Source organism: Saccopteryx bilineata, chromosome 9, assembly GCF_036850765.1.
Source record: "Saccopteryx bilineata isolate mSacBil1 chromosome 9, mSacBil1_pri_phased_curated, whole genome shotgun sequence".
Taxonomy (NCBI): Eukaryota; Metazoa; Chordata; class Mammalia; order Chiroptera; family Emballonuridae; genus Saccopteryx; species Saccopteryx bilineata.
In genome coordinates, this window is record NC_089498.1 from 83,055,053 (window position 1) to 83,081,534 (window position 26,482).

The 26,482-nt window shown below is 40.0% G+C and overlaps 1 protein-coding gene across 1 annotated transcript; it reads right to left on the bottom strand.

Annotated features, from left to right (window-relative positions):
- Nucleotides 1–1,118: 1,118 nt before the first annotated feature.
- On the bottom strand, nt 1,119–26,482 carry DYDC1 (DPY30 domain containing 1). Its single transcript, XM_066243720.1, has 6 exons — nt 26,336–26,482; nt 25,788–25,889; nt 16,902–16,994; nt 8,982–9,038; nt 7,664–7,768; nt 1,119–1,148 (listed from the first exon to the last, which is right to left on the bottom strand). The coding sequence occupies exons 1-6, from the start codon at nt 26,480–26,482 to the stop codon at nt 1,119–1,121; spliced, it is 534 nt and encodes a 177-aa protein (XP_066099817.1).

The following is a 26,482-nucleotide window of genomic DNA, read 5'->3' on the forward strand; positions in this document are numbered from 1 at the left end:
ATGTCACTGCATTAAATTTAATAAAAAAATATTAATATTAAAAAAAAAGACATATGCATCTCTACCTTCACTGCAGCATTATTTACAATAGTCAAGATATGGAAGCAAGCTGGGTCTCTATTGACAGACAAATGGATAAAGATGTGATACATGTCTACAGTGCAATATTGCTCGGCCATAAAAAAAAAACACTGAAGTCTTACCATTTGTGACAACATGGATGGACCTAGAGCAGTGGTTCTCAACCTGTGGGTCGCGACCCAGGCAGGGGTTGAACGACCAAAACACAGGGGTCGCCTAAAGCCATCAGAAATACATATTTTATTTAAAAATGTATTGTATAATAAATATGTATTTCCGATGGCTTTAGGCGACCCCTGTGTTTTGGGCATTCAACCCCTGCCGGGGTCGCGACCCACAGGTTGAGAACCGCTGACCTAGAGGATATTATGCTAAGTGAAATCAGAAAGAGAAACACAAATGCCTTGGTTTTACTTGTATGTAGACTATAAAAATAAATTAATTAAAAAACAAAACAGAAACAAACTTAGACACAGAGAACATTTTGATGGTCGTCAGATGGGAGGGTGGTTAGGAGGATGAGTGAAAAAGTGAGCGTCCACTGATTGTTCCAGAAGAAATGATGCTTCTCTGTATCCTTACCCATCCAAGCCCCATCAGTAAGCATGGACTAAGCGGTACTACGAAGCATCACTTCCGAGCAAACTGGGGCAATCTTTGCAGTTCGCTCCCAAGAGGAAAGCCATATCTAAAGCATGTTGAATATTCCTGAACCCTAACAGGCGCCTCTCCCACTTTTCACAGATAGTAACTCATCTCAGGCAATCCTGTCCTTAGATATACACATTCTTGTCAGTTTATCTCTCATTTGCCCCTTTTGGTTGCTTTGGGAAACCCTCCTGTTCTCTAAATGGGATCATATGAATGACCAGTTGCATCAGGGATTCCAAAGCAGTATTTTAAGGTCCATTTATAAAGCTGTGTTTAGAAGGGGAAAAAGTAGAATTCAAGTGTGGAAGAAAAAAATACAATCAGGAACTTTTTATTTTGAAACTTGAACCAAGCAGACAAAGTTATTGCTCTTAGTTTGGTTGATTCTATAAATCTTGATCAATGTTCAACGTAACCTAAAAGCAAAATAAAAAGTAAATATGTTTTAATACATTTAGAACTATGGACATGTATGAGCCAAAGAAAAAAGAATTTAGATAGTTTCTATGTGACTATGTAACCAAAGATTTTTCATAATTTCAAATAAAATCCAAATCAATATATTATAATAACTGTGTTCACTATGAATTTATAACTCATCCTTTCTTCTACTTCTCTTGCTATCCTCTGTTGATATCCTAATCCTTCTTGCAGGAGTCTTCTTCCTGTACCCATCCCTTAAATGCTGGCATTTCTAATGGTTTCATCCTGAGCGCCCCCACCTTTATTCTGCATGCTTTCCTAGGTGCCTACAGGCTTCACTTAGCATATATGCCCATATATGCCCATGACTGCTAAAGTCCCATATCCTGCCCAGATCTCTCTTCTGTCCTTCACACCTGGCTTTTGTACCTCAAGGGGCCTTTAGCTATTTTCACCGGCATGTCTGAGAGTCACCTGAAACTCAACATGTTCACAACTGAAGCCATTGTTTGCACAAAATCTCTCTTCTTATGTTCCTCATCTCAATACATGGTAAAACTCAAAAATGATCCAGCAGCCCAAGGCAGGTATCTGGGCATCATCCTTGATTTCTTTCTCTCTCTCATCCTCCCAGTGAGTATCTAATCCACTCAGTTCTACCCATTTCTGCCGTCTGCACCCTGGCCCTAGCCCCAGACTGGGATAACCTCCTAAGTGGTCTACTGTTTCCACTCCTGCCCATTTAAATCCTCCCTCCACTTTCTAAAATCACACACCTAATACTTAAACCCTTTCAATGACTCCCACTGCACTTCAACCCAAAATCCCTAGAGGACACAGAGAGCCCAGTGTGATCTGGCCTGTAGCACACTTCCAGCCCCACACCACTCTCCCACTCCATGCAACCCATCACCAGTGCTGACTGCTTCAGTTCCTTGGAAGCATCTTTCTGTGTCCTTCTGGGTGGATCTCAGGCTGATTTCTTAAATGTGCCTTGGAGACATACCCAGCAGGTCAGCTTTCCCCACTGCCCTCTCAGAATGCCCCCACAAACACACATACAAAGGGCAGCACTCAATTGTTTATTGTTTTCTTTAGAGAGAGAGACAGGGACAGAGAGAGGGACAGATAGGGACAGACAGGCAGAAAGGCAGAGAGATGAGAAGCATCAAGTCTTCATTGTGGCTTCTTAGCTGTGGCTCCTTAGTTGTTCACTGATTGCTTTCTCATATATGCTTTGACCGGGGGCAAGGTGGGGGAGCTACAGCAGAGCGAGTGCCACCTTGCTTAAACCATTGACCTTTGGGCTCAAGCCAACAACCTTGGGGTCATGTCTATGACCCCATGCTCAAGCCAGCAACCCCATGCTCAAGCTGGTGAGCCCATGCTCAAGCCAGATGAGTCCGTGCTCAAGCCAGCAACCTTGGGGTTTCGAACCTGGGTTCTCCATATCCCAGTCCAATGCTCTATCTACTGTGCCACCACCTGGTCAGGCCCAATCTGTTTTGTTCACTGGTATTTTCCAGCACCCTGCAGAGAACCAAAACATTTAATAAAACATTTTCCACTGACTGATTAGCACCCAGTCCTTCCAGCCTCCACTTTCCGAACAGCTTTTAAAAGCACCATTTGCTGCTGCAGGCCGTCAAGGTAATCTCTGTGTAGATTACCACATAGTTTCCTTCTCAAACCCATCACTCTATTCTCTTCTATACGCTGTAGCCAGATGGCCTTTCTAAACTGAAGCTTTGATCATGTTGGCCGCTACTGCCTTTATTTATTTATTTAATTTTTATTAACTTTAATTTATTGTGTTAATATGAATTCAAGAGTCCCACACAATATAACACCCTCACCACCAACCACATGCCCCCCATTATACCCACTTTGTCACCCTCCCCCTAGTCCCCCTTCCCTCTGTCCTGTTATCTGTATCTCTGTGTTATGTATATATAATTTCACTAATCCCTTCAATTTCTCTGATCCCATCCTCTTATCCCCCTTCCCTTTGACAGCTGTCTTTCTACTCCCTGTGACCCCACCTCTGCCTCTATTCCATTCACTGTGTTCATTAGGTTCCACATATAAGTGAGATTATGTGATATTTGTCTTTCTCTGCCTGGCTTATTTCACTTAGCATAATAGTCTCCAGGTCCATCCATGCCATCACAAAAGGTAAGATTTCCTTCTTTTTCACAGCCATGTAGTATTCCATTGTGTATATGTACCACAGCTTTTTAATCCACTCGTCCACTGATGGACACTTGGGCTGTTTCCAGATCTTGGCTATTGTAAACAATGCTGCCATAAACATGGAGGTGCATTTCTTCTTTTGAATCAGTGATTTGGTATTCATAGGATATATTCCTAAAAGTGGGACAGCTGGGTCAAAGGGCAGTTCCAGTTTTAATTTTCTGAGGAATCTCCATACTGTTTTCACAGTGGCTGCATAAGTCTGTATTCCCACCAGAAGTGCAGGAGAGTTCCCTTTTCTTCACACCATCACCAGCATTTATTGTGTGTTGATTTGTTAATGAGTGTCATTCTGACAGGTGTGAGGTGGTATCTCATTATGGTTTTAATTGCTGTTCTCTGATGATTAGTGACATTGAACATTTTTTCATATGCCTATCGGCCATCTGTATGTCCTCTTTGGAGAAGTGTCTATTCAGTTCCTTTGCCCATTTTTTATTGATCTTTTGCCTTCCTGATGTTGAGTTTTAAAAGTTCTTTATAACCCTGGCCGGTTGGCTCAGCGGTAGAGATCAGCTGGACATGTGGAAGTCCTGGGTTTGATTCTGGGCCAGGGCACACAGGAGAAGCACCTATCTGTTTCACCCCACTCCTTTCTCTTTCTCTCTCTCTTCCCCTCCCACAGCCAAGGCTCCATTGGAGCAAAGTTGGCCTGGGCACTGAGGATGGCTCTGTGGCTTCTGCCTCAGAAACTAGAATGGCTCCATTGCAATGGAACTACGACCCAGAGGGGCCGAGCATCGCCCCATGGTGGGCATGCCGGGTGGATACCAGTCAGGTACATGTGGGAGTCTGTCTCTCTGACTTCCCCTGTTTCTCACTTTGGAAAAATACAAAAAAAAATCAATTGACCATAAAGGCATGGGTTTATTTCTGTGTTCTCTGTTCTGTTCCATTGACCTGTATGCCTGCTCTTATGCCAGTACCAAGCTCTTTTGATTACAATGGCCTTGTAGGATAACTTGATATCAGGAAGTGTGATACCTCTCACTTTATTCTTCATTTTAAAGATTACTGAGGCTATTCGGGTTCTTTTTTGGTTCCATATAAATTTTTGGAATATTTATTCTATATCTTTGAAGTATGCCACTGATATTTTAATAGGAATTGTATTAAATCTATAGATTGCTTTGGGTAGTATAAACATTTTAAAGATGTTTATTCTTCCTATCCATGAACACAGTATATGCTTCCACTTGTTTGTATCTTCCTTGATTTCTTTTTTCAATGTCATAATTTTCCGAGTGCAAGCCTCTTACCTCCTTGGTTAAATTTATTCCTAGGTACTTTTTTTTTGTTGTTCCAATAGTGAAGGGGATTGTTTCCTTAATTTCTCTTTCTGACTTTTATTGTTGGTGTATAAAAATGCCACTAATTTCTGAATATTAATTTTATATCCTGGCACCTTGCCAAATTCATTTATCAGGTCTAGTAGTTTTTTTAATGAAACTTTAGGATTTTCTATGTACAGTATCCTGTCTTCAGCATATAATGATAGTTTTACTTCTTCTTTTCCAATTTGGATGCCTTTTATTTCTCCTTCTTGTCTTATTGCTGTGGCTAGGACTTCCAGAACTATGTTGAATAAGAGTGGTGAAAGGGGGAACCCCTGCCTTGTTCTGATCTTAAGGGGAATGCTTTTAATTTTTGCCCATTGAGTATGATGTTGGATGTTGATTTGTCATAGATGGCCTTTATCATGTTGAGATAAGTTCCCTGTATTCCCACTTTGCTGAGAGTTTTGATCACAAATGGGTGCTGGATTTTATCAAATGCTTTTTCTACATCTATTGATATAGTCATGTGTTTTTTTTGTGTGTGTGTATTTTTCTGAAATTAGAAGCTAGGAGGCAGTCAGACAGACTCCTGCATGTGCCCGACCAGGATCCACCCAGCATGCCCACCAGGGGGTGATGCTCTGCCCATCTGGGGCATTGCTCTGTTGTGGCCAGATTCATTCTAGTGCCTGAGGCAAAGGCCATGGAGCCATCCTCAGCACCCGGGCCAACTTTGCTCCAATGAAGCCTTGTCTATAGGAGGGGAAGAGAGAGACAGAAAGGAGAGGGGGAAGGGTGGAGAAGCAGATGGGCATTTCTCCTGTGTGCCCTGGCTGAGAATTGAACCCAGGACTTCCACACACCAGTTGGACACTCTACTGCTGAGCTAGCCGGCCAGAGCCTATAATCATGTGATTTTTATCCTTTCTTTTGTTTATGTGATGAATCATATTTATTCATTTGTGAATATTGTACCAGCCTTGCCTTTCTAAAATAAATCCCACTTGATCATGATGTATGACCTTTTTGATGTATTGCTGGATCCAGTTTGCTAATATTTTGTTGAGAATTTTAGCATCTATGTTCATCAGGGATATTGGCCTTTAGTTTTCTTTCTTTGTAGTATATTTACCTGGTTTTGAAATGAGGACAATGTTTGCCTCATAAAAGGAGCCTGTAAGTCTTCCCTCCTCTTGAATTTTTTGAAATAGCTTGAGAAGGATGGGTGTTCTTTGAATGTTTGGTAAAATTTGCCTGTGAAGCCATCTGGTCCAGGACTTTTTGTTTGCTGGAAGTTTTTTGATAACTGCTTCTATTTCATTTGTTGTAATTGGTTTGTTTAGGTTTTCTGATTCTTCTCAATTGAGTCTTGGAAAATTGTATATTTTTAAGAATTTATCCATTTTGCCTAGGTTGTCCGATTTTTTGGCATATAGATCTTCATAGTATTTTCTTACAGTCCTTTGTATTTCTGCAGTGTCAGTTGTTACTTCCCCACTTTTATTTCTAATCTTATTTATTTGGGTCCTTTCTCTTTTTTTCTTGATGAGTCTGGTTAAGTGTTCATCAATCTTGATTACCTTTTCAAAGAACCAGCTCTTGGTTTCATTTATCTTTTGTATCATTTTTTAGTCTCTACGTCATTTAATTCCACTCTGATCTTTACTATTTCCTTCCTTCTACTTCCTCTGGGATTTATTTGTTGTTCTTTTTCTAGTTCTTTTAGGTGCATGATTAAGTTTTTTATTTGAGCCTTTTCTTGCTTCTTAAGGTATGCCTGTAATGCTATGAACTTCCCTCTCAGGACTGCTTTTGCTGTGTCCTATAGATTTTGAGTTATTGTATGTTCATTTTCATTTGTTTCAAGGAAATTTTTTATTTCTTCCTTGATCTCATTGTTAATCCATTCATTATTTAATAACATGCTATTTAGCTTCCAAGTGTTTCAATGTTTTTCAGTTTTTCTATTATAGTTGATTTCTAGTTTCATGGCATTTCTACTGCCTTTAGATAAAATCAAATCATCTGAGCACAGATTATAAGTTCTTTCACAGGTCGGCCTCTACCTTGCCCCTACCTGTCTCATCTTCCCTGCTTCATATTCTCCATAGTCCTCCCTAGCGGGTCTTCACACTGGCTCTGCTCTTAGCCCCACCTCCCACTGAGGACAAGTAACCAACTCCATTTAGGAAGCCTTCAGGAGCAAGGTTCCTCAACTGAGAGGCTGTCCGACTTGTCAGTGCACACTGACTATGATGACCAAATGTACCTGTCTTCTAGGACAGTCCTGGTTTACATCTGCTAGCCTGAGTCATTATCATTAGCTCCTCCTTCCACTCTCAAACATACTGGTTTGGACAATAAATTGCCTGCTTACTTTAACAATGACTATTGCTTGTTCAGTCATCTGTTGCTCCTATAGACAAGGTAAAAAACTGTTTCATTTACAACAGGGTCAGGCACAGTGCTTGGCACATAGAAAACACTGTATGTTTCTTAAATAAAAACATTTAGAATCTGCGAAAGCATATGCTGCCATTAAGATTCTTATTTGGTTCCAGTGTTTGCTATTGAGAACCAAAATGTTGGCCCCCAAATTTAAAGATTATGTAGTTAATCAAATAATTTTAAAGCACATATTTTGAAAATATCAAAACCTAACTCCAAAATACATATCTCGCCCTCTGCACAAGACACCATACTGTTACCCCGACATGGGACTTCTGCCTCTGTCTCGTCAGCACTGATACATTTGGAGGAAGTCCAACAAGTGCCCTCCCTCACCCTGTGGCTGGCCATACATGTCCACAGAAGAGCAGAGGGCCAAATAAGGATTTGGTCAGCTCCCTGTCAGGGAACTGGTTTTCTTTCTATGAAGCAAAAGACCCATTTGCCAACCAACCCTGGCCTCCTGTGTACAAGGCTTTCCTAAAGTAAAAAATCTGGTTTTCATAAAACACTCTCCTAAAGATACTTACATCAGATAGCATTGACTCATCAAGCTCTTCCACTCTGCTCAGGTTAGGGGCCCCGTATCGATCACTAATCTCAGCTAGTGTCTTGCTCAATTCTGTTACCGTGTCCTACAATTGTAAAATTCATGTTTACTTTTAGATGAATTCAAAATTAATATTCATTTTCTTTCCATTTTGATAAAAAATTTCCAAATTACAACACTAAAATTCAGCATTGTTAATTAATGAAATGAACCATTACCTGTTAATGACACGAGAATTCTAGGAATAAATGTTAAAACCTGCTTTAAAAACACATCCAGAAATTTAAAATATGTCATTATAAGTAAGTAATCATGTGGCCAATATCTCACAATATTCTGGGTTTTAAAAATAGAAACATAGGCGCTGGCTGGTGGCTCAGCGGATAGAGCGTTGGTCCGGCATATGGACGTCCCAGTTTCAATTCTTGGTCAGGGCACACATGAGAAGTGGCCATCTGCTTCTCCCCTGCTCCTTCTTCCCCAGTGGCTCAATTGGTTTGAGTGTGGCCCCAGGCACTGAGGATAGCTCCGTTGGAGCACATCAGCCTCATGTGCTAAAAATAGCTCAGTACTTGAGCATTGGCCCCAGATAGGGTTGCTGGGTGGATCCCAGTTGGGGCCTATGCAGGAGTCTGCCTCACTATCTCAACTCCTCTCACCTAAAAAGAAATACAAACACAAACTGAATATCCAATATTTATTCATTTTGAAATTTTGCTTTAAAATGTAGAGCACATTATATTTGTGACCTGTTGTTACTAGTATATATATTTGGGCTATCAAGTTGTGTGTTTTTTTTTTCTTTTTTTGTATTTTTCTGAAGCTGGAAACAGGGAGAGACAGTCAGACAGACTCCTGCATGCGCCTGACCGGGATCCACCCGGCATGCCCACCAGGGGCGACGCTCTGCCCCTCCGGGGCGTCGCTCTGTTCCGACCAGAGCCACTCTAGCGCCTGGGGCAGAGGCCAAGGAGCCATCCCCAGTGCCCGGGCCATCTTTGCTCCAATGGAGCCTCGGCTATGGCTGCGGGAGGGGAAGAGAGAGACAGAGAGGAAGGAGAGGGGGAGGGGTGGAGAAGCAGATGGGCGCTTCTCCTGTGTGCCCTGGCCGGGAATCAAACCCGGGACTTCTGCATGCCAGGCCAACGCTCTACCACTGAGCCAACCAGCCAGGGCCTGGACTATCAGTTTTGATAATCTCCTTATTAAACACTTAGCAACTAATGTATCAAAATTAAGCTTTACATTCCAGGATACTCAGTTATTTCACATAACATAGAATAACTTTTTCTTCTCACCTCTGTATATGAAGTATCTTCATCCTTAGCTGTATGTTCCATTTTCATTCTCATCTCCTATAATATATAAAAAAGAAAAATACTTTGAATATACTTTTAATTTTGATTACATGTTTAATTTTCAAGCATTTTTATTTTTATATAATACTATGATCAATTTAACAGTGAAAATGTTACCACTCCTAACCCTTTGAGTAGTACGAATGTTCATGTATGTCCTTGTGCCTCCTGACAATTCAGAGTATGATCTTACAAAAAAATTTATTTTAAAAATGTATAAGCCAACATTTTAAAAAATGGTTAGCAAACAAACATGATTTTAACAAAACTGTAACTGAAACTAATTTTATATTTTGAAAAAAAACCTTCAGCAAGCATGAAAAAAACTCACTACTCAAAGGGTTAAATGAGTGATGTGAATACAATTAATACAAAACTGCCAATCAGTCTCTTTTTTTTTTCTTTCTTTCTTTATTTTTTGGTGAGAGAAGGGGAGGCAGAGAGACAGACTTCAGCATGTGCCCTGACAAGGGTCCACCTGGCAAGCCCACTAGAGGGCAATGCTCTGCCCATCTAGGTCCACTGATCAGTTGCAACTAGAGCCATTTTTTAGCTCCTGAGGCAGAGGTCATGAAGCCATCCTCAGAACCCTAGGCCAACTCACTTGAGCCAATCAAACCATGACTACAAGAGGGAAAGAGAAAGAGACAGAGAGAGAGAAGAGGGAAGGGTGAAAAAATAGATGGTCGCTTCTCCTGTGTGCCCTGACTGGAAGTTGAACCCAGGACTTCCACATGCCAGGCTGACACTCTACCACTGAGCCAACTGGCCAGGGCAATTAGTCTCATTTAATACTCTATGCTAATAGAAGACAACCATGTTTTGTTTATAATTAAATACAATTTAAAAAATAATAAAATGAGCTGAAACATCAAACCTGAAGCCAAATTATTAGCAAATATGAGAAGTGACAAAACAAAAATTTTAATAAACTCTTAAGAGATTTTACAGAGAACTTGCAGTTAAGTAGAACCGTACACATAGTAAGAAAGAGGTAAACACCTCTGAAAGAATTAATCTGGCCCAAGTCACTATCCAATGCACAAACCCTCTCATGTTCCTGAGCAATGCCCTCTATAATACTCTGAGCACATCAGAGGCCTTGTTCTGAATGTGAAAACATTATTCTAACCAACCAAGCCTCTTTGTGGCCTCTATCTCTTCATTCTAGAGCAGCAGGGTAACCTAACTGATCCTCAGTTGATTCATTTTGGCTGCTCAAAGATTAGTGATCATGTGACCACATAAATGATCATCGTAATTATAGGGGACATATATGGTATATTTCTCAAGGTTATTTTATTCTTCTGCAACAGCTCAACCTACCACCACATGGCTGTAGTAGGAAAGTCCATGTTCTAATGGGACCCTTTCTTTCAGCCAACAGATGAATATGTGACAGAAATTAAGCCAGTCAGAATTCCTCAAGATGCTTTTCTTAACTGAAACCAAACAAGGGAATCCACTCCTCTCAGATGGTAGGAGCCACAACATTATGAAACCCATAAGCTTTTAAGGGCCATGGCCCTCACCCCTATGGAGCAGACCAGACAGACCATTGAGAGAGAGACAGAGACAAACTAAGAGCCAGAGAACAGCAGAGGCAAGAACGTGGGTAGCATTTGTGCTGTAGTAATATAATGTTATAGTCATCAAATATAGAGAAATATAAAAAATATGGAAGATATATAAAAGTAATTAAGATATAATATTAAAATTAAGTAAGGAAATTAAATAAAGTTATGCCATCAAGGTAGGAATTAATATAGTGTATACAAATATGGTAAACAGACTGACTTTCAAGCAGAGCCCTGTTAGTGAGTGTGTGAAGTTATACATAGATAAGAAGTGGCTTTACGTCATAACTCTGTAAATCAACATAAACAAGAAGCTTCCCTAGAAACACCTTAAAAGTGGCTTGATGTAACTTTTCAGTGGATTAACATAAAAAGGGCTTCCTGCAAGAAACTTCCAAAAAGATGGTTTGAGGTGATAATCCTGTAGATCAGGGGTCGGGAACCTATGGCTCGCATGCCAGATGTGGCTCTTTTGATGGCTGCATCTGGCTCGCAGACAAATCTTTAATAATAATAAAAAAATAACGTTAAAAATATAAAACATTCTCATGTATTACAATCCATTCATTTCCTACCGCTCATGTTCATGATTGTGGGTGGCTGGAGCCACTCACAGCTGTCCTCTGGAACAACACCAAATTTTTATTGGATAATACATAATGTACACAGGTCATTGTGAGGTCAGGAAGTAAACTTCCCTCCTCTTAATCAAGTAGTCATCTAGCTAATTGCAGAAACCCTACTGACGAAGAAGATGGCTAAAAGAAAAAAGGTTGAGGAGTATCGTACTTTTCAGCAGAAATGGACAGAGGAATTCGCCTTTGTGGAGAGAGCAGGTTCTGCAGTGTGTCTAATATGCAATGATAAAATTGCATCAATGAAACAGTCAAATATAAAGCAGCACTTCGACACATGCCATACTACATTTGCATTGAAATATCCAGCAGGGGACAGCAGGAAGAAAGCATGTCAAGAGCTACTGTGCAGAGTGCAAGCTAGTCAGCAGCAACTCTCTGTTTGGACCCAACAAGGTGACTGAAATTCAGCTAGCTTTGCTGCTGCTTTAGCAAGTGTGAGAAACAGGAAGCCATTCACAGATGGGGAGTATGCCAAAACTTGATGTTGCTAATGAACTTTTTGATTACTTTTCGGATAAAGACAAGATAATCAAACGAGTAAAAGACATGCCTCTGTCGGCAAGAACTGTTCACGATTGTACTATCATGATGGCAAATCAAATTGAGGAAACATAAGTGAAGGACATAAATGCAGCACCATTCTTTTCTCTCGCTTTGGATGAGCAACAGATGTAAGCCATTTATCCCAGTTCAGCGTGATTGCATGGTATGCTGTAGGTGACACATTACATAAGGAAAGTCTTGCTGTTTTGCCTATGAAAGAGACAACAAGAGGGGAGGATTTATTCAAGTCTTTCACTGAGTTCGCTAAAGAAACAAATCTACCGGTGGATACACTTATATTGGTGTGTACTGATGGTGCTCCGTGCATGGTGGGGAAAAACAGAGGATTCGTAGCGCTTCTTCGTAAACATGAAAAGAGACTCATCCTAAGTTTTCACTGCATCCTACATCAGGAGGCACTTTGTGCTCAGATGTGTGGCGAGCGGCTTGGTGAGGTGATGTCACTGGTCATTCGGGTGGTCGACTTTATTGTTGCCTGAGCTTTAAATGATCGCCAGTTTAAAACACTGCTGGATGAAGTTGGGAATAATTATCCTGGTCTGCTTCTGCACAGCAATGTGCGTTGGTTGTCAAGAGGGAAGGTGCTCAGCCGTTTTGCAGCTTGTATGAGTGAAATCTGGACTTTTCTTGAAATGAAAAACATCGAGAATCCTGAGTTAGCTAACACTGAGTGGCTCCTGAAGTTCTACTATCTTGTGGACATGACTGAACATCTGAACCAGCTCAATGTGAAAATGCAAGGTGTTGGAAATACATTTTATCCCTTCAACAAGCAGTGTTTGCATTTGAAAACAAGCTGGAACTCTTCATCACAGACATTGAAACAGGTCGTTAACTACACTTTGAAAAACTGAGAGTTTAAAGATGCATGCACAGCAAGTGACCCTGCTCAACACCTTGATCTTCAGCAGCTAGTGGGCTTCACATCTAATCTCCTGCAGTCATTCAAAGCACACTTTGGAGAATTTTGTGAGCACTCGTCTTTTTAAGTTCATCACCCATCCACACGAGTGTGCAGTGGACAGTGCCGACCTGAATTACATCCCCAGTGTTTCCATCAGAGATTTTGAGCTATAAGCTGCTGACCTGAAGGCCTCAACCATGTGGGTGAATAAGTTCAAGTCACTGAATGAAGATTTGGAAAGACTTGCATGACAGCAAGCAGAGTTGGCGAGCAAACACAAGTGGGGAGAAATGAAAAAACTTCAACCTGCGGACCAGCTGATTGTCAAAACTTGAAACGCACTTCCCGTCACATACCACACACTGCAGCATGTGAGTATTGCTTTACTGACAATGTTTGGCTCTACGTATGCATGTGAGCAGTCTTTCTCACACCTAAAGAACGTTAAGACCAACCTCCAATCACGTTTAACAGATGGAAGTCTCAACGCCTGCATGAAGCTTAACCTCACCATGTATCAACCAGACTACAAAGCCATCAGCAAAACCATGCAGCACCAGAAGTCACATTAATGGTAAGAAGTATTTTATTCATTATTGGTTAGCAACAGCATAACAACATTATTAAAAATAATTCAGAGACTTATTGTACTTTAAAAGTGTTGTTCTTACATAAAATGCACACATTTATTTGTATTTGGTGTTAAATATATTGTATGGCTCTCACGAAATTACATTTTAAAATATGTGGCATTCATGGCTCTCTCAGCCAAAAAGTTCCTGACCCCTACTGTAGGTTGACTCCTGTTAGAAGGCATTGGCCAGAAAAGGTACTAAGCTGAGGGGCCCCCTGCTGCAGTAGTCACCCAGACTCCAACATTGATCTGGACTGTCTCCACACCGCTCTGAGCTTTGACCAAAAACAGCCAAGAGGATCACGCCGATGGGGCCCCTTTAAGCTGTACCCAGGCATGCCAAAAAGATTTGTGAGGAATAAATTGCCTGTGTGATTCTTGCAACTAACTTTGTGTGTTGGTCTCGTGTCTTTCCTCCGGTGGCAGCTAGTGTCGGCACTGGTAAAAAGAATCCTCATAGCCACCTCAAGAGTAGTCTCGAAGAGGCTGCCAGCCTGCTGAGAAGCAGCAGGAGTGTCCCACTGCACGGGGAAGTCGAATCAGGGATGCCTGATCGACATAGAGCATGGGCTCTACTGGGACAGTTTGGTTCTTGTGCTCCCAAGGGTCTGAAAGGCCCAACTGTACCAGAGCCCTTCACAATTTAGTTATCAAACCCTTTCTTCAACCCAGGATCCTTCCAGTAAGCTTTCTTTCACAAATGATAGTTTAAGTTGTATCTCTGCAGCCACCAGAAGGCCAGGGCAAAAAGACACAAATGGACTCATGTCTAAGCAATGGGTAAGACAGGGTGTTGGGCAAACAAGTGTGTTAGTTTTGCTAGTTTGTACTTGAACCACATGTGTATAGTCTAAGTACGCTGCCGGTGCTTGCCCTCAGGGCAGCAGATTGTAAATTGCAGCTTGCCTGCTGCCTTTGGGAGGGGCCATTGTTTGCTATTGTTTGCCAGGGAAGGGATTTTTCTCGTGGCCTGTTTTGCTTGTGAGCCCTGAAAGAGAGAGAAGCGGCTTCCCCTGCCTGCTTGCTCATCTGCAGTTGCGAGACTCTAATAAACAGAATGGCCCACTATCCTCCGTGAACCTGCATGGCCACGGCACCCGGCCTTACACTGGGGTACTTTACAGGAGAGAGCTGAGGGGTGATAAGCCAGTGGAAATGGATTGCTGAAGTTATTATGGCTCTAGTCATAAGGTCCGATGATGCCTGCAGATAGTAAATTACAAGTGTAACCCTAGGGAGCCACTAAACAGAGTCCAATCCCTCCTACAAATTATAGACTTTAAAACTTTCAAATATAGTGTGAACCCTGAGAAAAGAAAAGATAATCTACTTAGAAGGGCTCCTGGTGGCTAACTGGGCTCACATTTTAAAAAACAGAGCCTAGCCACCATTTCTGCACAGGGCCCTTTCAAGCAAAGTGCACTTCACGGAGAAGCCAGTTCTGAACTGTCTGCCTGCACTGTGTTTCTGCCTCTGAGCCAGCCCTTATAAAGGAGTTGCTGGAATCCTATTTCAACCAGTCGGACTGAGGCTTTCCCCATCCCATCAGAGCAGCTCAGAACATTCAGAGCAGCTCTATTCTGACCAACCAGGACAGTGCCTTTTGGGCCAATAAAACTATTGATATGAAGTTTTGGAGTCCTCATTTGTGTGAGGACAGACCAATCAGGGACCAGGGGCTGTGACTTCTATCCGTATAAGCCAGCTACTCTCTTGCTGGGAGAGTGCATTTCCCCTTTCCACCTAAGAGTGAAGACTGCATCTTCCTGGCTGAGCTGAAACACTGAAGATATCTCTCCAAAGCAGAGTGAGGCAAAAGCAGACCACTGCAGAGTGGAACTGACCAATGTAGCACAAAGCCGACTGGCATGGAGCAGAGCAGAGCTATATAGCTGGAGAGAGGGCTGGCCCCAGAGCTGTTCCACAGCCCTGCGGTATCACAATTGAGTTATTTTGCACTGAATAAAGTTTCCTTCTTCACCACACTGCAAATTGGGAATTCTTGTCATTGCTGATTGAGGGCAAACAACCATTGCTTGCCAACAGCAATCAGGCATTTCGATAAAAAATACTTTCAATTTTCTTACCATTTTGATCACTGTTTTCCTGATGCTTTTTTTCTTCTTCCTTTGTTTTATATCACTGAATCTCACTGAAGAGAAAGGTGGGCGGTATGCATTTACAGTATTTGTGTGTGTGTGTGTGTGTGTGTGTGTGTGTGTGTGCATGCAAGTATATCCATCTTCCTTATTATACTCAAACTAAGATAGCATCAGCAACTGTATATTTTAAAACTATATACTAGCCTGACAGGCGGTGGCACAGTGGATAGAGTGTTGGGCTGGGATGCGGAGGACCCAGGTTTGAGCTTGAGTGTGGGCTCATCGGGTTTGAGCAAGGCTCATAGAGTTAGAGCAAGGTTCACTAGCTTGAGCCCAAGGTCGCTGGCTTGAGCAAGGGGTCACTCGGTCTGCTGTAGCCCCACCCCACCCCCATCAAGGCACATATGAGAAATCAATCAATGAACGAACAACACTAAGGAACCACAATGAAGAATTGATGTTTCTCATCTCTCTCCCTTCCTGTTGGTCTGTCCCTGTCTGTCCCTCTCTCTGACTTTCTCTGTCTCTGCAAAAACAAACAAACAAACAACAAAACAAAAACAAAACTATATACTATAAGGCTTTGATTTTATCCTTTAAAAAAATTTTTTTATTCAATTGATCCTTCCAACTTTTAAAAGATTATTTCATATAATGATGCTCTCACAAGCTATTAATAAACATATTCTATAAAACTTCCTTCTGTTTTTATTTTAAATTATGGAATAGGAGGATAACATTTATATAATAGATACTGGCTATAAACATACTATATGAAATATCCTCTTGAAAAGTGTAACTCGGTCATTGAAAAGTTTGGTCTATATTATACATCCTTTTGAGATACTAGGAAACATTGGCCAAACTAGAGGCTTGACATATTATACAGACACAGTAAATGAAGATGGACTTTTTAAGTTACTGTACCGTTTACTTAACACAAGACATTAAAAATCCATAGTAATAACATTTGAAATATAAATTATTGTCGATAATACATGACACATGAAAAAAAGAGATGCACCCCTGTGTCAAAGATCAGAATTATTCCCAATATTATGAAGAAAACCTTCAACATCAACCACCATAATTAGAAATAACAATCTCTTAAATAAAATGTTGATATCTCACTATTAGAACTACTATCATCACTATTATAAAACTGCACAGAAAGCAGTTTTGCACACACTAAGATAGCATCTTATTTGATCCTTAAAATGACCCAATGAGATATTGCTAATAATATTATACTGTTATCTCTATTTTTCAAAAAGATAAACTAAGACTAAAAAGCTTCTAAGAATTATTTAAGTCACACAACCAATGTGTGTCAGGTCCTTAAACTATGAATCCAATGATAAAACCTCTAAAAAAACCAGCTTGGGAATTCTAAGAAGTTTTATCGATAAATATAACAGACATTTATAAAACTTCAAATTACCTTCTCTAATTGTTCTTGAGCTCTCCGTAGTTCTTCTATTCTCTGTCTCTCTTTTTCTTGCATTTCCAACTCCAGCTGGAAGGCCAGCTGTTGCTGAATATTCAGGAAAAAAGTAAGTGATGTTAGATCAATTGCAAGGAATTAACTCTATCACTTTGACCTGTCTCAGGATATTTCAGTTTACACCCACCTAAATTTCAGAATCTTACAAAAATAAATGATCAAAACCACTTAATACTTTAGCTTTTACAAATATTCTCTGAAATATAAAATAAAAAAAGAAGCTTCTTCAACTGCTAATTGTTGAAAAGCACAATTGGTACAAAAGCAAGTCATTTTCTCTGTTCTTGAAGCAACAAATGAGATTGCAATAATTTTTTCATATATCGATACAATCTCGTTAAGCATAGAAGGATGGTCTTCAAACAACCAAAACTTCTTTACAGAGAGTGGATGAGGAAATCCTAACTATATTATCTGAAAGCATTGATAATCAACAATATATTTGGTTCCAATTCAACATATATGCCACACTAGCATAGAGATCAACAAACTAAATTCTGTGGGCCAGATCTGCCCCAGCTCTGTACTGCCCACAAGCTAAGAACGGTTTTTACATTTTTTAATGGTTGGAAAATATCAAAGAATAATATTAATAATAATTGTGTGAAATTAGAATATCAGTGTCTATAAATAAAGTTGTATTGAAATATTGTCTTGGTCACTTGCTTGACTACTTTTGGACTAAAACAGCACAGCTGAGTAGTTGTAACACAAACCATAGGTGGTGCTCTCATCACTTTCCATCACTGCTCAGCACACTAGGCATCACAGTGACATCATTTTAACTGGATGTTTTGCAGTGTCACAATGCTACAATACCCCAACATTTATTTATTTTTAATCAGTGCGCTCTCATTATGTAAAAACAAGAAGTGGATTTTGAATGTTGCCCTTTTAAGACACAGTGGAGAGTGGATTATTGGATTATCAAATTAAGTGACAAAGGTTATTTTTTAAGCAGTAGACACTATACTGAAAAAAATACAATAAATATCAATATTGCCAGATTAAGTACCATCACAATACTATCAACTCATATGAAAACAAAGGTCAGAAGTATTTAAAAAGTTAAAACAATTACAGTGGTCCCTTGTTTATCGCGGGGATTAGGTTTTAGAACCTCTCACAATAGGCAAAAATCCGCAAAATAGCGAACTTATATTTACTTTATTATTTATATACAGTGGTACCTTGAGATACAATTTAATTTGTTCTGTAACTGAGCTTGTAAGTCAGTCAACTCGTATATCAAACTGCTGATACTGGACCTGTGCGCCAACGCACCAACTAGCTGCAGCTTCCAGAATCACGACTCGTATCTCAGAATTTCGCTTGAGTCATGTGTGTGCTATCATGGGGCCAAAGAAAGTGAGTGTAAAGGACAGTGGTGAGAAGAAGAAGAGAATGATGTCGATAGAAGTAAAACAAGAAATAAAGGAAAAACATGAGCGTGGTGTACGAGTGATTGAACTGGCAAGGCTGTACGACCGCAATACATCTACAATTTGTACCATCCTTAAACAAAAGGATGCCATCAAAAGCACAAACCCAGTGAAAGGAACTACAATTCTGTCCCAATTAAGGACAAATATCCATGAAGAAATGGAGAAGCTTCTGCTGGTGTGGGTGAAAAAGAAAGAGCTGGCAGGAGATACAGTGACAGAGATTGTAATATGCGAAAAGGCACATATTATTTACGGCGACTTGAAGAAGAAAAAACCATCAAGCTCAAAAGAGGCAGCAGAAGATACATTTAAGGCAAGTCACGGCTGGTTTGAAAAGTTCAAGAAGAGATCTGGCATCCACTCGGTGGTGAGGCATGATGAAGCTGCGAGTGCTGACGTTAAGGCAGCTGAGAAGTATAAGTATATCACACGTTTTGCTGCGCTTATCGCAAAGGAAGGCTACATCCCCCAACAAGTGTTCAACTGTGACAAAATAGGATTGTTTTGGGAAAAAATGCCCCAGAGGACTTTCATCACTGCAGAGGAGAAGAAGCTTCCAGGCCATAATCCTGTGAAGGACAGTCTGACCCTTGCATTGTGTGCAAATGCTAGCGGTGACTGTATAGTAAAGCCACTGCTAGTGTATCATTCCAAAAATCCTCAAGCCTTTAAGACTCACAAGATTCTTAAAGAAAAACTGCAGGTTATGTGGTGCACCAATGCTAGGGCATGGGTAACGCAGCAGTTTTTTATTGAATGGGTAAATCTCGTCTTTGGTCCTGCAGTGAAGAAATATCTTCAAGAAAATAAACTACCGACCTATGAAAGCATTACTAATCCTTGATAATGCTCCAGCCCACCCACCTGGTCTTGGAGATGACATTCTCGATGAGTTCAAATTCATGAAAGTCCTCTACCTCCCACTCAACACGACTTCAATCTTGCAAGCTATGGATCAGCGGGTCATTTCCAACTTTAAAAAGCTTTACACAAAGCACTTGTTCCGCTGCTGCTTTGAGGTGACTGAGAATACAAATCTAACCCTTCGAGAGTTTTGGAAAGATCACTACAACATCGTGATATGTTTACACATTATTGACTTGGCATGGCAAGAGGTTACAAGAAGAACCTTGAACTTGTCATGGAAAAAGTTATGGCCTGATGTTGTTGCAGACAGGGACTTCGAAGGATTCGAACCAGAGACTAAGACTAAGGTAGAAGCGTTGGAGGAGATTGTGTCCCTCGGAAAGTCGATGGGTCTGGAGGTAGATGAGGGTGACATAAACAAGCTTGTTGAGCAGGTGTCCCCAAACTATGGCCCATGGGCCACATGCAGCCCCCTGAGGCCATTTATCTGGCCCCCACCACACTTCTGAAAGGGGCACTTCTTTCATTGGTGGTCAGTAAGAAGAGCACTATATGTGGCAGCCCTCCAATGGTCTGAGGGACAGTGAACTGGCCCCCTGTGTAAAAAGTTTGGGGACCCCTCTCATTGAGGAACATGAGAAGGAACTCTCAACTGAGGAGTTGAAGGAGCTACAGATGATGCAACATACAGAGCTTCTGCAAGAGATTAGTAGTGAGGAGGAGGTAGAGTCAGAGGAAGTGATTTCTACAAGTGAAATTAAAGACATGCTGGCAATGTGGGAGAAGCTTTCAAGTTTCATTGAAAAGAAACACCCAGAAAAAGTTCCAACTGGTCGTGCTTTAGCACTTTTTAATGACACTTGTTTGTCACATTTCCATAACATTTTAAAAGGCAGACAAAAGCAAACCTCTTTGAATAGATTTTTATTCAAAAGTCCTGCAAGTGAAAGTGCCAAAAGTGCAGCCAAAAAGGCAAAAACAGGTGATGATTAAATGAAAAACACATAATATTAAGCTTAGGTTAAGTTTAAAGTTAAGAAAGTGCATTTTTTTACAATTAAGTTTTTGTGGTTTCATTTTAAGTAAAGAAAGTGCGGTTTTAGTTTTGTTTAAAGTAAATGCAGTTTTAGTTTACATTTAGTGTTAAGAAAGTGCAGTTTTAGTTTACGTATCTACAGTGCCTGCATCCCTTCCTCCCTCCCTCCTCTTCTGCCATTCACCTCTGTTAGCCGCACTCGTCTGTCTCCAAGGTAAGAATGCAGCACTAAATAACACTTTTTTCTTTTATTTCATATATTTTGTTATGCATTGGTAAAGTATACATGTGTGTTTCTTAATGAAAAACATGTCTTTTTCATAATATAGGATGGATTGGGGATGTTTCAGAGGGCTGGAACGAATTAAATCTATTTCAGTTATTTTAAATGGGAGAAATTTGTTTGATATACGAGTTGACTGGCTTACAAGCTCGGTTACAGAACAAATTAAACTCGTATCTTAAGGTACCACCGTATACAGAACACAGTGCTCTGGTTGGTCACCTTCCATCCAGCAGCCAATAGTGTTCCCTGTACGATCTCACGTGGGCAAACTAGCTCAAGTGGAAGCAGCCGTAGCTGCATTTTCCATACAGGGGAGTCTTTGTCTACCCATCTGCTGTAGACTGCATATTTTTTTTATTTAATATTATTTTAATATTTTAAAAATATTTTTATATTATTTTCAATTTTTTAGGTTAGAAAATGCTTATTTTACCTCAAAAATGATTAAAATAATAAATACATAAAAATACCTATATACCACAAAATCCTGCGATACAAAATTAGATATTTACAATTTAAAAATCCGCAATATAGTGAGACCATGAAAAGTGAACCGTGATATGGCGAGGGATGACTGTATTTCATCACAACAGAATTTCTTCACACAAATTAAAAATAAAAATGAGGCTGCAACAAAAGTAAGTTTTCAAGTAGCTCATTTGTTAGCCAAGCAAAGAAACACATTTTCCAAATGTGCTTTAATTAAAACAGGTTTGATTTCAGTATCCAGAAGAAAACAAGCTTATTTAACAGTCTTAGCCTTTGGGTGAGAACAGTTAGTTGCTCACAGAGATGATAACATTGAGAGCAATATCAATAGTCAATCAAATACAAGGTAATTCTGCGTGGTTTCCCTTGGCTTTTGATGAGTGGAAAAAGGTTCCCAACACTGCTCAGCAATTTTCTGCTCAGTCTGAAGTGACTGAAAAATCAGCCTCTAGGAATAGTCTTAATGGGACAACTAAAAGCAATGATATTTACAAAGAAGTTGAGAAACATTAATTCGGTACAACCAGAAGTGAAATCTGCTAAGATATGTTACAACAAATGATGACAAAAATATGCGTGGAACAGAAAAAAGCCTAATCAGACATATTTCCGAAGCCTGTGAAATTAGTGTTTAAAGCCTATTGTATTATTCAACAGTAGCTTCTCTGCAGAAAATACTCTATCATGTGTATTGGGCCAGCAGCGTCAACAGTGTCCTTCATTCACTCTTATGAACTTAACCATCATCAGCTATGTGAATTTTTGTCAGAAACAGAAGCTAAACAAATCTTGACTTCCCCTACCACAAGGCAGTTTCATGACTTAACAGTGGTAATGTTTTATTGTAAACTTTTTAGCTCAGGGCCAAGATTGAAATTTTTCTGAATGGGAAGACCCATTCTCAACCACTATTATCAAAGATTAAATGGCTCTGGAAATTAGCTTTTTTGCTACAGGCTTAATAATTTTTTAAAAATCAGTTCAAAAAAAAAAATCAGTTCATCCTAAAATTATAAGGCAAAACAGAGCTTACATGTAAAACTTACATTGCAGAACGATTATTGCAACAATTAATGTTTGAATCACAATGCCAAGCTGCTTTATAGGCTTCCAGAGCTGTCAAAACTCAAACAAGGTCCTAGCTCTCCATTCCCACACAAAGGAGTGGCAGATATACTCTCCAAGCTCACACTACAGTTCCAGAGTGTTGTTAGGCCACGATGTAAGGGACATTTCCATATTCAGAATCCATTTAACTGTGCAATTGAGAAGCTTGTGCTAACCTTCAACTGGGAGTGATTCATATACAATAACATACTAAAAAGCAAATATCAAGAGGAAAATCTAATAGAATTCTACAAATACCTTCCAGGAGCTGAACATGCTCAGAATTACATGCACAGGAACTGATACACGTACGTGGCAGGGCTCAAGTGTGAAGGGATACTTTCAAGGATGAGCACATAAAACCTCATTTCAGCTCAGCAATCACAGATAAACATTTTCAATCAATGTTGATGATAGGGAACATTAACTTTGAATGCCAACAAGTGAAATACTATCTTTAAAAATAAATTTAATTCTTCTCAGTAGTAAGCCTATATTACAAAAAAAATTCTATTCAAATATTATTTCATGGCCTGACCTGTGGTGGCGCAGTGGATAAAGCATCGACCTGGAAATGCTGAGGTCGCCGGTTCGAAACCCTAGGTTTGCCTGGTCAAGGCACATATGGGAGTTGATGCTTCCAGCTCCTCCTCCCTTCTTTCTCTCTGTCTCTCTCTCCTCTCTCTCTGTCTCTCTCTCTCTCTCTGTCTCTCTCCCTCTCTCTCTCCTCTCTAAAAATGAATATATAAAATAAAAAAAACAAATATTATTTCATCAATAAAACATTTGTGAAAATTTGTTTTCTTTTTTGCTATATCTACATAATATACCTACATAATATCCTGTTTTGCCTCTAGAGTTTGCCAACTCCAGCCAGAAAATAATTTCTCACCATCAATGCAGCACTACCTCATAAACAAACTAATATACTCATCTCAGTAAGAGCATTTTAAAACTATGTTTTTAAAAATAATACATTTTAACAAATAGAGATAAGAAATTGTGATTAATATTTATTCACAAAGGGCTGTTGCATTCCTATATTATCGCCACTAAGATAGGTAGCCAAAATTCAGGAACATACCATTCAATCAACTTTCAGACATTGGTGGAGGGATTGAAATAACTCTAATCTCTCAATAATAATGCAAAGTGCAGTTGTTAAATACCAACCACACTGGTCGACATAACCAGTTTCTTAACATGCTCAGAAAATTTTCAAAATCCAATTCCTTTCTTCACACAAAGAAAGAAAAATCATTAGAAAGGTATTCAAACAAAAAAAAACAGCTTTTACTTCCAAAATAAGCTCTTAAGTAGAAAACAATAAAAATACTCCCCTGTTCACAAGGACATGGACTTGCTGGAGAGTACCTAAATTTTCAAGAAATTTCAAGCATGTATTATCACTATGAGAACAACTACTCTTGGAATCAACAGCTAGGTGACCAGAGTCCTGAAACTCCAGCTCACTTGATCCAGGGGACACAGGGGAAGCCTCTCTGTTTCTCTTCATCTCAGCCTCACTCTCTTAAGCTTTTCTCTGCTGGTCCCTCTCTGCACATCTCTTCCCTTTCTCTCATCTTTGCCCACCAATCCACTTCTTACCCGGCCATAAAATCTTTTGCAGAAAATCACTATATCTTTCACTCCCAATACAATGCTTAGGATTCGACTGCTTTATGCTGGTTAATATGACACAGCTAGAGAAAGGTCTGATATTTAGTATTGACAAGTTTTATCTAAGTCAAGTCAAGTCGATGAGCTAAGGAAAGCTAGGTATCTCTACCTTTATGGTATAACTTGTCTTGGGGAAGGAGAACTGCTGAGAAGTTATCGTTACTCTGATAGACAGGGGATAGACACCAGTCACAGGAGCTGCAAAGAGGAAGGGCAGCAGCCATGTGCCTGTTTGGATGATTGTTTTACATCCAACTCAACACTTTGCAACTTCCCCACAAGACTAAGCCAAATGACTAAAAACTGATGACTCAGAAACCGTAAAGTTTCAACAGCTCTATCCATCTAATGTTCTACCCGGTATCAAGAATGAAAGATTAGATTAAAAAGCTATTTTCCATGTCTATACAGTATTTAAGTTTTTATTTACACATGCAAAAAGTTGGCTTCTTTCCCTTTTTTAAATGTGTAACTTGAGTTGAGACTGTAGAGTTAAGTATTATATGGTAGAACTATAGGAGTGACTTAAATTTAGTTGAGAATCTCTCCTAAAATTAAATTAGTCCAGAAGCCTCTCTGGAACTTTCCCCAATCTAGTTATACTCCATGACTCATCCCTCCAAACAGTCTCTTACCAACATCTTCAGCTCCCTGACCCTGCTACCCCAAACCCCCTTCAGTCAGAGGGTCTTCTGCCACATCTTCACTCAGCTATCTAGATCTAAGTGCAGAAAATCACATAACCACAAAACTGAATCAGATGGAAGCTTTATAAATGTTTGATCTCGACATCAGGGTACTCAATGCTACCAAATAACATTAAGTTGCCATTCTCCAAAGCCACCATTTCCAACCCTTCACCGCTCTCCCTATACCTCTTATTTTAACACCTCATTCTTGAAAGAGGATCATGGCCCCTACTTCATAAAGAGGAAACAGTTACACAGAGATAGCTTTCAACTTTGTGCCACAAAACCGATGCACTCACATGCACCAGTGCCATCCTCTCCTCTTTCTTTGAATCAAGGACTCACCAAAGTGCCCTTTCACTTGCCTAACCTATGTTCCAGACTCAGTTTCCTTTTTTCTCCATGGAAAGCTGACTCTAGAAATTATCCCCTCTATTTCTTAACATCAACCACTATGTTCCTTTAAATAAACAAACAAACAAAAAACTCCTTCCCTGAAAATCTGCTTGAAAGCATTACCCACACTGACCATCTCCCCTGCTATATACCCCGTGCTCACACTGTTCCCACCAGTCATCACGAGCAGCCTTGAATGAGCACTCTGCAGTCCTGCTCTCACTCAACCAGCAATGTACATGGCTGACCGCTGCCACACTCTCAGGGAGAGAGAACACGCTCTCTGCGTTTCCCTCCTGCCTCACTGAGGCTGCTTCTCCAGCAAAGACAACACTTATATGAAGATATAAGAATAACACACCTGGCCATGGCCAGTTTTCTCAGTGGATAGAGTGTCAGCCTGGTGTATGAACGTCCCAGTTTCAATTCCTGGTCAGGGCACACATGAAAAATTATCATCTGCTTCTTTCCCTCTCCCTCTCCCCCTACTCTCCCTCTTCCCCTCTGGCAGCCAGTGCCTTGACTAATCCGAGCATCAGCCTCAAGCACTGAGGATAGCTTGGCTGGTCTGAGCATCAGCCTCAGGCACTAAGGATAGCTCGGTTGATTCGAGCATTGGCCCCAGACGGGAGCTGCCAGGTGGATCCTGGTCAAGGCACATGTGGCAGTCTGTCACTCTTTCTCCTCTTCTCTAACTTAAAAAAAAAAAAAAATAAAGAATACCACATGAGTAACCAGAGATGGGAAATTTTTCAACATTTGCGTTGCACCACACTGAGGTTGACACTGCTAATTCCAGTCAGCTAGGAACTCTCATACTTGTCTCACCTGCTGAAACATGAGTTCCTCTGCTTTGAGCCTCTCCATCATTTCCTGCTCCATGAGAGCTAGTTCTCTTTCACGCTCCAAGTCGGCCCTTTCCCTCTGTCTCTAGCATTGTTTGAAAAAATATCACATGACTAATTAGAAGATAAAACAACTTGTAAAAACAATTTGGAAAGCATCTTAATCACCAACAATAGGAAAATGGTTAAGCAAATTATAGTCTATCCATTTGAAAACTTTATAACAATTTGGGGAAATATGTGTTTTATTTGACAGAGTACATAATTAAAATTATACATTGAGTAGGATCATAATTATGTTTAACAAAACCTACAGGTAAATGTGTAGAAAAACGACTAGAATAGCTAAAAAACTAAATAGAGGTCTTCTTTGGGAATTTTCTTCTTTCTACTTTTTCATGTTGTCCAAGTTTTTGTTTGTTAAACACATTATTTTTATAATAGAAATAATAATGTTGAACTCTTAAAAAGCAGACAAATGGGCCTAATTATTTTACTCTTCTAAATTTCTAAAAGAAGATCCATACTTACCAGTTCCTCCATGGTCACATTATCCTTATACTTGTAAATCCACAATGCTAAATATTCTATTGGATCCGCTGGGCGAATTCTTGCCACTTCTGCAAGACCTTGAGTTAGACATGTCCCAACATGCATTTGAAGATACACTGACTCCAT

Bases quoted from the DNA above. Each gene is read 5' to 3' on its own strand.
- DYDC1 (XM_066243720.1), bottom strand. From the start codon at position 26,482: ATGGAGTCAGTGTATCTTCAAATGCATGTTGGGACATGTCTAACTCAA. The intron at 16,995-25,787 runs GTGAGACAAGTA...CTGAATATTCAG, and splicing joins AGGAACTCATGTTTCAGCAG to CAACAGCTGGCCTTCCAGCT. The intron at 1,149-7,663 runs GTAAGTATCTTT...TTTTGCTTTTAG, and splicing joins ATGAGTCAATGCTATCTGAT to GTTACGTTGAACATTGATCA.